General features: G+C 52.4%; 1 protein-coding gene across 1 annotated transcript; it reads left to right on the top strand.

Moving 5' to 3' along the window:
• The first annotated feature begins 2 nt into the window (after positions 1–2).
• LOC106047156 (BPI fold-containing family B member 4-like) lies at positions 3–11,813 on the top strand. Its single transcript, XM_013198502.3, has 15 exons — positions 3–1,319; positions 2,026–2,140; positions 2,651–2,755; positions 3,018–3,173; positions 4,473–4,536; positions 4,923–4,986; positions 5,485–5,576; positions 6,603–6,776; positions 7,339–7,392; positions 7,606–7,773; positions 7,854–7,921; positions 9,263–9,305; positions 9,792–9,855; positions 10,168–10,244; positions 10,822–11,813. The coding sequence occupies exons 1-15, from the start codon at positions 1,208–1,210 to the stop codon at positions 10,843–10,845; spliced, it is 1,380 nt and encodes a 459-aa protein (XP_013053956.2). The 5' UTR covers positions 3–1,207; the 3' UTR covers positions 10,846–11,813.
• The last annotated feature ends 364 nt before the right edge of the window (positions 11,814–12,177 follow it).

Genomic DNA, 12,177 nt, shown 5'->3' with positions numbered 1-12,177 from the left:
TTTCTCCGAGTTACTTTTTGTGAAGAAAATCTTTGTTTAATGTTGCATTTGAAATGGGAAGCATTATAAATCCCGCAGCTCCTCGGGGACTGGGAGGAGCGGATCCTGTCCCACCGTCAGCCTCCCCAAAGCCACGCAGCAGCAGCTCCCAGCCCTGCCTGCCTGGGCCAACAGCCCCGAGCAGCCTTCTGCCAAACCCAGTGCTTCAGTGACTCTCACAACTGCCTAAAAAGTTTCCTCAAAACATGGAAATCCCACTGGGGCCACCATTACCGGGCATCCTTTTTAAGACAGACTCGGAGGGGAAAAAAGCGGCTCCCAAACAAGCGACCTGGGCCAGGAATGGAAGCAGCCGCTGGCGAAGTCAGGAGTGACGTGGTTGGGTATAAATCAACGGAGGTGGCAGCTGGGTGTTGCTTGCAAAGAGCAAGAGCTAGAGGGGTGCCTGCTCACGAGATGCAAAGGCCATGAGGAGAAGGTGTGTCTGGGAGGCTGCAAATTTTATATAAGGGTGGCTGCATCCACTGCAGTTGCAGGAAAAAAGAGGAAGACCGAAGGAGCCTCGGCTGCAAGGAGAGCCGGGGCTGACCAAGCGCCACTCCCGGTGGTGGGTGCAGGTAGCGGGGGCCGTGGGGCATGGGGCGTGGGGGGGCGCATGCTTGTGGGGCCGTCCCCGTCACCCAGCTCTGCTGAGGACTTCGCTGAGCACCAGGCTGCTAATCGTCTGCATCTGTCTGTCCTGTCATAATTAAATCTATGTTAATAATTATTAAATTGTAATTTTATAGTTTTATAGTTAGCTTATTTTTATCACTTTAGCTTTGGTTTGTTGCTTTTGAAAGTTAGAAGGAACGAGACTAATCCTCGGGTGCCTCCCTTGGCAAAGATCCTACCAAAGAGCGTGCAACTTCATCTAACGGGTGCAGAAATAATTACTGCTTGCGCAGCGGAGCAGGGAGCTACCAGGTAGAACAGTTTGGCTCCTTGTGTGAGTGCGCGGAATATTTTGGGCAAGTCACAGGGGCAGGTGAAGGGCTTTTGTTGTTCCTGCTGGAGGCCTGCCCGCGTGTGAGCTCGGGCAGGTTCCTGTCCAGGAGGGAGCTCCCGCTCGGTCCCTACCCTCGTAAAGACCCCGGATCGCTTCTTGGGGGCTTCTTCCTCACCGTTCGCTCTGCTGCCTCCCTTGCCAGTAGGACACTCTCCGGAGATGAAGTTGTTGAAGCTTTTTGGAATTGTCTTTTTCTGTGGCCTGCTCTCGCCGTCCTGGGGAGTCTTGTCCGGTTTGTCCTGCGCCGTCAGCCCAGGGGCAATGCAGAAAGGTAATCAGAACAACGTGGGTCGTGCTTGTTTTGAGAGTTGTGTGGGGCCATAACGTGTCTTAAAACCTCTCGACTGTCTTCATCATTATTTTATGGTGGCAGGCTTTGCTAGAGCCCCTGACAGCCATCACTGGGTTCGTGGGGCAGGGAAATCTTCCCTCTCCAGAACTGGGACATGTTTCTGCACCGAACGGCCATGCTGAATTTTAGGATTCTCTCTTTGTTTTAGTTTCTCATTTCTCATCAGAGCATATTTGCCAAATAACTGCTGTGAAGCTTATCAACCTTCTTAATAATTGCAGTGCTCCAGCAAAAAAAGGCAGATTGTTTCATGTTGCTTCTGTTACAAAGACAAACCAAACCAGCACCCTTTAGAAGTGGGCACCAAGTTGTGGTTGGAGCATGGCTCCTGCTGCGTGTGGCAGCAAGCACTTCTGCTGGCGCACAGCCGTCCTGTGGTCTTCAAGTCAGGGGTGCTCTGCATTGCTACCTCTCCTCGTTAATCCACTAAAGGCAGTTCTGCGTTATTCTTTCTTATAAAATGTCATCCCCCATGTGATTAGACTGCATTGACACTGGGAATGACTTAATGAGGGGTTTTGGGGAGAGGTGGGGTGTTACGTGATGTCTTTGCCAAGAAGGAGCTGGCTGAGCGGTGAAAGGTTGCTGCCCTAAGTGCCAGCCCTCATGCAGAGATGTTTTCCAGTGCTCTCGGATGCCGTAATTCAGAATGGGCTTCTCCAGAAGCACCTGCAGGGCCTCGTGCTCCCAAACATCATGGGTGAAGGGGGTCTGCTGAACTCTCCCACCAGCATCACGGGGTAAGTGGAGACACAGGGCTTCTCCTCGAGCACTCCTTGACCAGCCGCAATGAAGCAGCAAAAGCTGAGAGCCGTGACTGGCCCAAGCTGTTATCCTCAGTTTATTTTGATGCTGAAATTCTGGCCCAACAAGAGTTTTCCATGTCACGTGGAAGTGGGTGGTGAAGTGCGGTGCAGGCTGCGCAACCAGATGCAGGATGATGGTTCAGACGCTGCTGTTGATATCTGAGGTGCTTGATAGCACTGAGGGAGGGAGGAGGGCACCCCGGAGAGGAAAACTTGATCTCTCTCTAAAGCTGTCTTCCATCCCAGTCTGGGTCTAGGCTGCCCTCTTAAGCCTCAGCTGCACACTGTGTCTCACGTGGGAGAAGCAAGAGAAGCCAGCTGAGACTGGTGCCTCCGGCTGGAGGTGCCCGTGGTGATGTGGGCACTGGGGTTGCTCACTGTGCAGCTGCTGAGCTGTTAGAGGATGCTTTTTAACTTTGTGACCGCTTTTGCTGTTGTTTGCAGACTGCACCTTGTCCGGGTTCAGCTCCCCAAGCTGTCAGTGGCGCTGCTGCCTGGGATCGGGGTCCAGCTGGCCATCGCTGCAAGGCTTGATCTCAGCGGCAACTGGTGAGAGCGGTGCTTCGGGGTGGTGAGGGGAAACCCCTACCCACAGGCTGCCCGGTGCTCGGCATTTTGCATCCTTTATGGATTCCTAGGAGTTTCTTACCTATAATAAAGGCACAGAGCGAAACAGGCACCAAGGGATGGCTTGTGGCCTTTGTAATGAATCACAGTAGATGGAGGTGCAGCTTGTTGCTGCTGGCTTTGCTGAGTTTCTCTTGTTAGCTGAACAGATTTCATCTCTCAGCCTCTCATTTGCTTTTTTCAGCTTGGTTGGCCTTCTCTCAGAACTAATTGATATCTCAGTGGATGTGACCATTACTGCAAACATTAAATGCACAAATTTCGAATTGGGCACGGTCCAGGTCATCATTGATGACTGCTTCTGCATTCTTGGTGCTGTAAAGATCAAGCTCCTTTCTGGGTAAGTGCCTGTGGATTTATGTTTTCCACTGCCTGTACGGCCCTGCTCTTTATCCAGTGATCTGGACGGTCTGCCAGGACACAGCCAGCGCTGAGCTGACAGAGCCAGTCCTCAGGGAAGGAATTTCTTTCCCATTGCCAAAGCCAGTCGCTTCAATGGAACGTGCAAAGAAAATTGGTTGTTGGAAGATGAGGGTTGATATGCCCTGTTTGCCCTTGGAAATGTTAAGATCTGAAGTATGAGGTGTAGCATCTCTTCCAATGCACTTTCTTTAGACCTAACTAGTGAACTGACATTGAAGAGAGAGGAAAAACTGGGCAGGGAGAGTGCTCCAGGAGAGCAGCACCATTTGCTTGCCCTGCTTTTATACTCTGCCTTTGGCTGCCATCACAGAAAGATGTTGGCCATATGGGCCTTTGGGCTGACCTCTGCGGGTATGTGTAAGTGCAGGCAAATGCCCCGTCTCCTGCTCAGTCTCATTAAATTCTTGGCAGAAGGAATTTGCTTACTTGCTGTACTGATGAATGCAACATTTAAATTGATCGTTGGAAAATATTTTCTTTAGTTGGTTTTGTGATGACTCACTTTTGAGGTTCAGTGAATTTCTACTAATTAATTTTTGCATCATTATTTTTGCATTATGCATTATATTTCAATCAGTGCAGCAGCTGGTTGTGCAGCAGTTGTGTAAGGGGAGCACAGACCACCCACTCTGGGGTTCATTTTTTAGGTTTTAGCAGGATTAAAGCGATGGTGTGCTGGAAGTGAACTCCTGTGGAGTAAGGGTGAGCATGTACATGTGCAGTTGACTTCATGGCAGTTCCTCAGGTGCGTCTGTGGGCAGAACTCAGGCACAGCAGTGCGATGCATTATGAATCCTGCTGTCTGCAGCTTGCAGAGTGTGTGGCTGTGTTCTAACTCAGTAGTCCAGAAATATATTGATTATCAAACTAAATGTCTGCACTGCCTGCAGGCAGCATGTAACCCAGAGTGATCTATTTAGCAGCAGTGTTGAAATGTTTCACAGCAGTTTTCTCCTCTTGTTATTCCACGTGTAAATTGTTTGTTTCCCATAACTAACACAGAAATATTTCACAATAACTCCACCTTCCCTTAACTACAACATTGATTTAAATACCAGAGGGAGACAGCCAAGCTCAGGATACAGTGTGAGAAACTTGCTTTCATACAGTGTTGTCTGCACACCCCAAGTGCTGAAGCCTTCGCTTCTCACAAGTTAGCTCAATTCTCCCCTCTCATTCATTCTCTCTCTCACTCTTTTTTTTTTCCCCTTTCTAGATTACTGTCCCTATCAGTAAACGACATAGTGCTTAACCAGCTGACAGCAACTCTGCCGGGTTTGGTAAGCATGAAGATTGCCATCCTTTCGCAGCTGAAATGCAGAAGTATCAAGAACAACATGTTAAAAAGCCATAGCGAGCAGCAGCATCTCTGCGCTGCGTCCCCACGTCACCGCCGTGCGCTGTGGGCAGCCTGCTGCTGCTGGCGTGCTTCTGTCCGCAGGGCGATGCCTGCCACGCTCCCCAGGTTGAAGCAATCCACTTGGTGGGGTAACGCAGCTCCAGGGCTTCTCCACCCCAAGTCCTTCTTGACGTCCCAGCTGCCACCCCATGGCCACACAGCACGGCTTCCCTGGGGTCAGCCTAAAGCCTGGGGGTCCGTGCAGGAGGGCTGCCTGCAGGCGGGTGGCTGAGCCCTGAGCTGTCCCATTTCTGCTTTCTGTTGCAGCTGTGTCCGGTAATCGATATTATCGTCAACCTGGTGAACATCCAGTTCTTGGGCACTCTCAACGGTACGTTCCCCTGGGAGGCTCGGCTGTGGCTTCCCTGTGTCCTGTGCGCTCTGGCCGGGGGACACGTGTGTTCCCCCGCTGTCCCCGAGTGCATCGGGGAAGATCAGCGCTGCCCACTGCGGGCGTTCGGATCCAAACGGACCAAGCTGAGGGCCCAAGGTGCTCGTTGTTCGTAGTAAATCTCTGTCCTCCGAGTGTCTGGGACTGTTGTTGAATGTTGAATTTACACGTGAACAGTTGGAGTGAATACTTCACGCTTTAGCCTTCCTTACACCACTTCTAAAGGTCACCCTTGGATTTACCTTACTATCCTTGGTGCTCTTTTTTGGGTATTTTCTAAACTCAGGCCCCACAAAGCTTAATCTGGGGATGTTTTCCCATTGTAGTAGTAGTGTTTTTACTGCTTGTGGGGTTGAGGTCTGCTTGGGACCTGGGGGTTGGGAGGGGTTCGTGGTGCTGCTTCTCTCCTGGTTTTTAATGATCGTTTTTTCCTTGAAGCGGTGATCCCGGTCGGCACAGTGGGAACGATTCACTACCAGTTGGCCAGCCTCCCGTTCACATCTGGCTTGTTCCTTGGGCTGGATTTAGATGTAAGTTGACGTTAGGTAATGAGACCCTGCAGGCGTGGTTGCAGCGTGAGGTCTTCCAGCACCGCACGCCCAGATCCTGTGGGAGCTGCTGTCTTACTTCTGCGCAGCCAGACGGAAGAGCTGGGCTAGTGACTTGTTCTGGGAGTGCTAGCTAAATATTTCAGTCATAGGCAAACCCATCACTAAGTGACTGCATGCGCTTTTCTTCGAGCCCTCTTTTCTCTCTTGGCAAACTTCCCCCGTCCTGCCCGTGTGTCTGTGGTTTGCAGCCATTACATGGGGTGAGCAGCTGTCATCCCCTCCTCGCACAGCCTGCAAACTGGGTGCTACTGCTTTTTGCCTTTGCTATTTAGTTGTTACGGTGGATGAATGCTAAGCCAGGCTAATGGATGTATTTTTTACTGCTGTCTCACTGGAAAAAGACGCCCAAACCAAAGAGTACTTTCAAACAGGAGAGCTTAAATAAATGCTAGTGAGGAACACCTGGCACATACGCAGTAAAGAACAGCAAGGGCTGAATAACAAATGCTCCTGTTGGTATGACAGCAGTGCTCCTTTCTTGCTTTAGTGCAGACACATCACTGGGGTTAGTCTTGCTCCCGCAGGGACGGTCAGAGTCGGTCTCCTTAGCAAATAGTGGTGCTGGTGCGAGCTTCTTGCAGTCGGAGCGATGGCTCTCGCTTGGCTGAGCGCTGGGGGAACGCAGTGCTGCGACCGTACCGCTGGCAGCGCCTGTGCTACGTGGCTCGTGGTTGGAGAGCTGAAGGATGAAATGGAGCAGTGAGTTGCGACATGGACACTTTGTGCTCATTAGCAGGGGCCTCAGTTATGCACTCTGGGCTTCATCAGCTCCTTTCGTGTATTAAACATTGAGAGAATGGTTCTGTGTGCAATGCTCTCCCGCAGCTGCTGATGGGGTGTCTGCTTCAGCCTGCCCAAAGCTGCAGTCTCCTTCCTGAGGGTCTGGGCAGGCCGTGGGGCTCTGGAGGACCGGGTTAGCATTTAACGTTGGTGCCACCTCTGCAGGGTGCGGTGCAGCAGGTGGGAGGCAGCATCATCCCCCACGACTCGTCCGCCTCCGCCTTGCCCCCGCTGCTGGACAGGCTGCTGGTCATGGGGCTGCGCCAGAGCTTTCTCAACGCCATCCTGTCCCTCCTGATCCAGGTCCAGCCGCAGACGTTCACCTGCTCGCCAGAAGCCGTGAGTGCCGCAGCGCTGTGTTCGCGCCAGGGGAAGGGGCCAGTGATGCGCGCCAATCTGCCCTTGGCTCTGCTTGGGGAGAAGCTGCGTGTGCCCGAGCAGGGTACGAGGCTCTGCAGGTGCTGGGCACAGCCTCACTGGGGCCCTGCGCCTGCCCTTGCCCCCTTTGCACGCAGAGCCCCAGAGCTATGACTTCGTACAGGCAATGCGCTTCTCTGGGCGCAGGTGTTTTCTGCACCTCCCATCTGTGCTTCCATGGGGAAATGTTAGGGGCCTGCACGCGGAAAGATGCTGAAAGCCTCCAGGCTGCATCTCCTCTTGCTGCTGGCAGTGTCACCTGCACGAGGGACTGGCATTGACTGGGAGCTGGGGAGGGCTGGGGGGGGCTGTGGGCAGCGGGCGCTGCTGTAGCATAGGTGTGTGTGCAGCTGGGGGCCAGCGAGGGGCTGGGGGCTCGGGACTGGCCCCAGGAACATGAACAAACCATCTGGGAGCAGGAGCATGGGGCAGAGGGGCGGGCGGTGCTGGAACCCACTGGCTGTGTGCACTTCTCTTCCCACAGTTCTCAGGTGCCAAGCAGCTGCAAGAAGCCATCCTGACCCTCTTTCCCTCTGGGGTGAGTGACTTTGGCTGGCGTGAGTGCTTGTGTAAGCCTTGCTGCGTCTGAGGCCATCTACGCGATGCACCTGGGTGTGCCGGGGCGCTGCCTCAGGTCCTCTGCTCCTCTCCTCCTGGTGACAAAGAGCGTGCATGGAGCCGGGGAAAGGAGCCGGTGCTTTGCAGCCCACCTTGGTGCTGGGCAGCCACCTCCATGTCCCCGTCCCCACAGTGCTCCAGGTGCTCCATGACCTCTCCTCTGAGCATCAGGATAGAGTTGTTTGGGAAGCCGCTCATCCTCTTGGAAAACAACAAAGCCACTGTCGAGCTTTCAGTGATGATCCAGGTGTTCGTTAAGCGCTTGGATGGATCCATCCTCAACGTGCTCCTCCTGAAGGCAGTAAGTGGCATGTGAAGAGCTCGGGCTGGTGAGGTGCGCGGCCGTCTCCGTGGGCTGATCCTCTCGCTGTCTGCTTGCAGGACCTCAGCCTGAACGTCCACGTGTCGATCTCTGGGAGCAGCCTGGTGCTGGCCTTGTCCCTGGGCAGGTAGCCCGTCCCCACCGCAGCCGTGCGGGAGGCTTGTGGCAACGCTGGCTGCGGCGCCCAGCCTGGGGCTTTCGGCCCTGCTGCCAAGCTCCGGCTCTCCTTGGGGGTGGGAAGGAGGGTGCCAGATGGTGGGAGGGTTTTGGGTTCTGGGGATGCAGCCAGTGGTGCCTGTGTGTCCCGCTGGGGCGCACCGAATGAAGGCAGACGTGATGGGAGTCTGGTACAACTCTGTCTGATAAAGCTGGGCAGTGCAGCCCTGTGAAAGTCTCTCCATGGCAAAGTTAGCTTAGGAGACGCTGACTCAAGGAGTTTTCCAACGTCTGTGGGCCCTGGATTTCCCAAATCTGAGAATTTGATAGCTGGCTGATGGCAAGAGATGCGCAGTTACTGCTGGCTCTCAGGAAACTTTGCAGCAGTGGGAGAGTTTGAGGAGACTGGATGAAAAGTCCGTGTCTGTTTTATCACAAGAAGTGAGGCAGCCTGAAAAACTGTGAGACCGTCAGTTTGACTTTGGTCCTGGGCAGCACTTCCAAGTGCCTGGTGTTGGACATGAGTGATAAAGGAGTGAAGGAAAGTGCTATCATTAATGCCAGTCAAGGTATGATTAAAGATTGGAAAGCATTTCTTATAGCATGAGGTTTGAGGAATTCAAGCCATTTACCTTGTCAAAGAGTTAGATTTAGAAGCAACATTGGCATAGCTTGTATGCAGTGATACAGAGAATAGAAATGCATCACAGGGCTTTTAATTCAATAGACAAAGATATAACAAGATTCAATGGAAGCAGAATAGAGAAATTCAAAGTGGAAATAAAGCACAGGTTTTAGCTATGGAGATAGCTGTGTGATTGAAATGATAGATTAGGAACTCTAGCAAATTCTCCAGAGCTCATGATCTTTAAATTTGGACTGGATGCTTTTTCTAGAAGCTCTGCTCTCAGCTAAACAGGAGCTGACTCCTCCTCTAAGGTGAATAACTGCCCGAGCACAGGAGAGAGAAGGGGAAGCCAGGAGCTAGTGTGTGCCCTCTTGCAGTGCTGTTTCATTCAAGGAAAAGGAAATTAGGTTAAGATTTTAATGTTGATTTATTGCTTTTATTTTGTTATTTTCTTTTGCTCTCTTACAAGTGTGTCAGTGCCTGTTTTTGTTTTTTTTTTTTTTTTTTAAGTTAGAACACTGTGATCTCTTTAGGAGTGCCCTGATGATCCTCGTAGGGGTCTCTTGCCCGTGGGCTGGGTAATGCTGTACCAGAGATTGCGGGGGTCTGGGCAGGGGTCTGGGGTCTGCGAGCTCTGGCCGGTGACCTGCTGTCTGATGTGCTGTTTGCTTTCCTCTTCCGCAGCACTTCCCTCTCCTTGGAGTCGTCTGACGTTGGCATCAGTGACGTAAGTCTCTCCTACCAGCCTGGTGCTTCCCACGTGGATGCAGCTCTGGGGAGGGAGGGAGGGAGGCGCGATGCCACTGGGCGCTGCTGCCGGGTGGGTCACGTCTGCAGAGGGCCTGAGCTGTTAGCTGTGGTTCTGGAGGTTGTAGCAAGTCTTCTCTTGGTCCTTTTATTTTATTTTTTTGTCTTCTGTCTTTTTTACTAATGCACATGTAAAGTCTGAAATCTCCATGTATTTACCCCTGCCTGGGCAAAGCTTACACTGAGCTCCAGCAGGAGTTTTACCTGTAGAAGGTTTCCTAAGTGAGGCACCAACTACAAATTGAGGAAGAAAAGTAAATTGTTTTAATGAAAAGAGGGCCTGTACGTTCTCTTGCTGGGTTAGTGGGAAGTGATTTCTCTCCTGAGGACTGGCTGCCTGCATGAGCTGAGCTGTGCGTGCTGCTGCTGCACGTGCTGCTCACGATGCTGCCCCTCTCTGCTTCAGATCTCGAGCCTGAAGCCCCACTGCAGTCAGCTGCTGGCGGAAACGTTATTGCCTCTTATCAATGGTAAGGTGGCTGGACTAGCTGTAAAACCGGGAGTGCTTTGACTAAGTTCTGGGGAAGGTGGGGAGAGGCGGTGTGCGTGTGGGAAAGCTGCAGGGGAGAGCTGGCGTGACTGCAGGCCTGCAGTCCCCAGGCTGGGGCTGTGGTTAAACCTCCCAGCCTGCTTCTCCCAGCACCCAGCCCAGCTCCAGTCCTAAGGGCCCCGGCAGGCATTGCTGGTGGAGATCAGCAGCGAAACAGAGAACGGCCGGTCCTGCCCAGAGCAGTGCTGTGCACCCAGCCCAGCGCCTGGTAAGGTTCTGTCCATCTCCGCAGGCTGTCTGGGCGTCGGGATCCCTCTGCCGAACGTGTTGGGCATCCCGCTGGTAAAAGTGGATATTCAGATACTGGTGGTGAGTGCCTGCAGTGGCTCTTTACTCCGGCGGGCAGTGGTGCAGGTCACTGGGGCTGTTTCTGGCATGCGGCTCCTGCAATGGGACCCTGCCAGCAGCGTGCAAGGGCACACTGGGGGGGCAGAAAGTTGTGCTTGGTCTGACCTTCAGGGCAGAAAACGCTGCTGAGTGCTTCGTGCTCACAGGTGCTACCAAGCTGGGAACAACGTGAGCTGTGTCCAGCCTCTCTGGGGTAGATCCTGGTTCCCCCGTGCGGGCTGTCCATCCCTCCTGGAGAGCTCAGCGTGAGCAGCTCCGACGTGGGGCGCTGGGTCTGGCAACCCCTTTGGAACAGCACCATTCAAAGTGCCTTGGGTTGCACCAACTTCCAGCTTGGTGCATCCTGGTGGCGTCCCAGAGGAACTCGGGTGTTCTCTGGCACTTTCCAAAGGATGCCGTGTCCTCCTCATTACAAGTGTAACTCGAGGAGTTTTGCAGGAGGGTTTTCAATTCGCTGTGCTGCTGACAAGCTGCTGTGAGCCAGCATCCCTCAAGGTCAGGAAATAATGTAAATGTGTCGCTTCTTGCACTTCTCCAGGGCCTGCTGGTGATCCTCGTGTGAGCTGGGGAGCACAGGGCGTGAAGAGCTCTTTCTGACTGTAGCCTTGGGCAGAAAGAGGGAGAAGGACCAGCGAGGATGAAGCTTTGAGACTGGCATTATCTTCTTTCCTTTTCTAAACGTGCTTCAAGATTCTTGGTAACATTTAAGGCACTTTACATTTAACTGGCTTGTGTGAGTATTAAGATACTTACATAAGCCAAAACCAGATAGGCAGCTCTGTGTAAAAATATTTATTTAGAGAAATTAGCGTGAGTTAGAGGTCACAGTTGTACCAATTGCACGTGAAGCTGCAGTTGAATTGTTAAATTCCTTGAAAATTTGTTCTATGGGAAAGTTTTTCTCAGTGTAATGAAAAAGTGAACTTGTTGCATGTGGCTCTCTACTTAAATGTCACTATCCATGTGCAGAAGTGGATGAAGTGCTGAACAGGAGCTCAGGATACATTTGTCATTGATTCTTTTAGTAATAAACATTCTTACTTCTAGTGCTTGGAAGGAAGTTCTTGTTTCTGATGCTTCTCGTGGCGAGCACCTCTCCTGCCTCCTGCTGGGGGAGTTAGCTCCTCTCTGATGACTGGTATTTTGGGTTTTGGCTTGAAAATTTCTTCCACCCAAAATTCCCGAGAAAAACACTCTCGGATTTTCAGTGACTACTCCCGGCTGGGTTACCTATTGACCAGCTGCTACTCCCCGGGCCCCAGCACGACGAGGTCTGTGGCTGAGCCTGCTGCTGCAGGTGGGACGTGCGTGGCCGTGGGCCGGGAGCGGGGCTGCAGCTCCCCTGGCCCCAGCCATCTGCGGCCAGAGCAGTGCATTAAATCCCCCGGCCAGAACCGCTGCTGCCAAACAAATAAATCCTTTTACTGCTGTAGCATATTCCTCTTGGGAAACTGGGTTAAGATATATTAGTCAAAGACTAATGGTTGCAGCTCCACCAGCAAACTTTTATTAGGAACTGCTCCTGCTATTGCCAACTTCGGGCGTTAAAATCATTAGTCAGGTCCCCAGGACAGGCATATAAACCTTCAGTATTTTTTTTTTTTTTTACTCCCTTCAATAAATCAGCCTGGCTTGTTTTGTTTCCTTTCCTATTTCTAACTCTCTGAAATATGAGGTTTTCAAGCGCTTTTCAGCAGCTCCAAAGGCTAGAAATGATGCGGACGGTAGTTGCATGTGAAAGCAGATGTATGTGTAATTAATACAGCTTCATGGGCTGGGTGTTAAGTGCAGCATCGCCCTCTGAGCGTGCTGCAAGAGCAGCAGCAGAAGGCAGTAAGCTGCCCGCAGTGCCTGCAGCACCCATGGCTGGGCCCCAGCCCACCCCCAGCCCACT

Source organism: Anser cygnoides, chromosome 16 (assembly GCF_040182565.1).
Source record: "Anser cygnoides isolate HZ-2024a breed goose chromosome 16, Taihu_goose_T2T_genome, whole genome shotgun sequence".
Classification (NCBI taxonomy): domain Eukaryota; kingdom Metazoa; phylum Chordata; class Aves; order Anseriformes; family Anatidae; genus Anser; species Anser cygnoides.
This window is presented reverse-complemented; position numbering and strand designations above follow the sequence as displayed.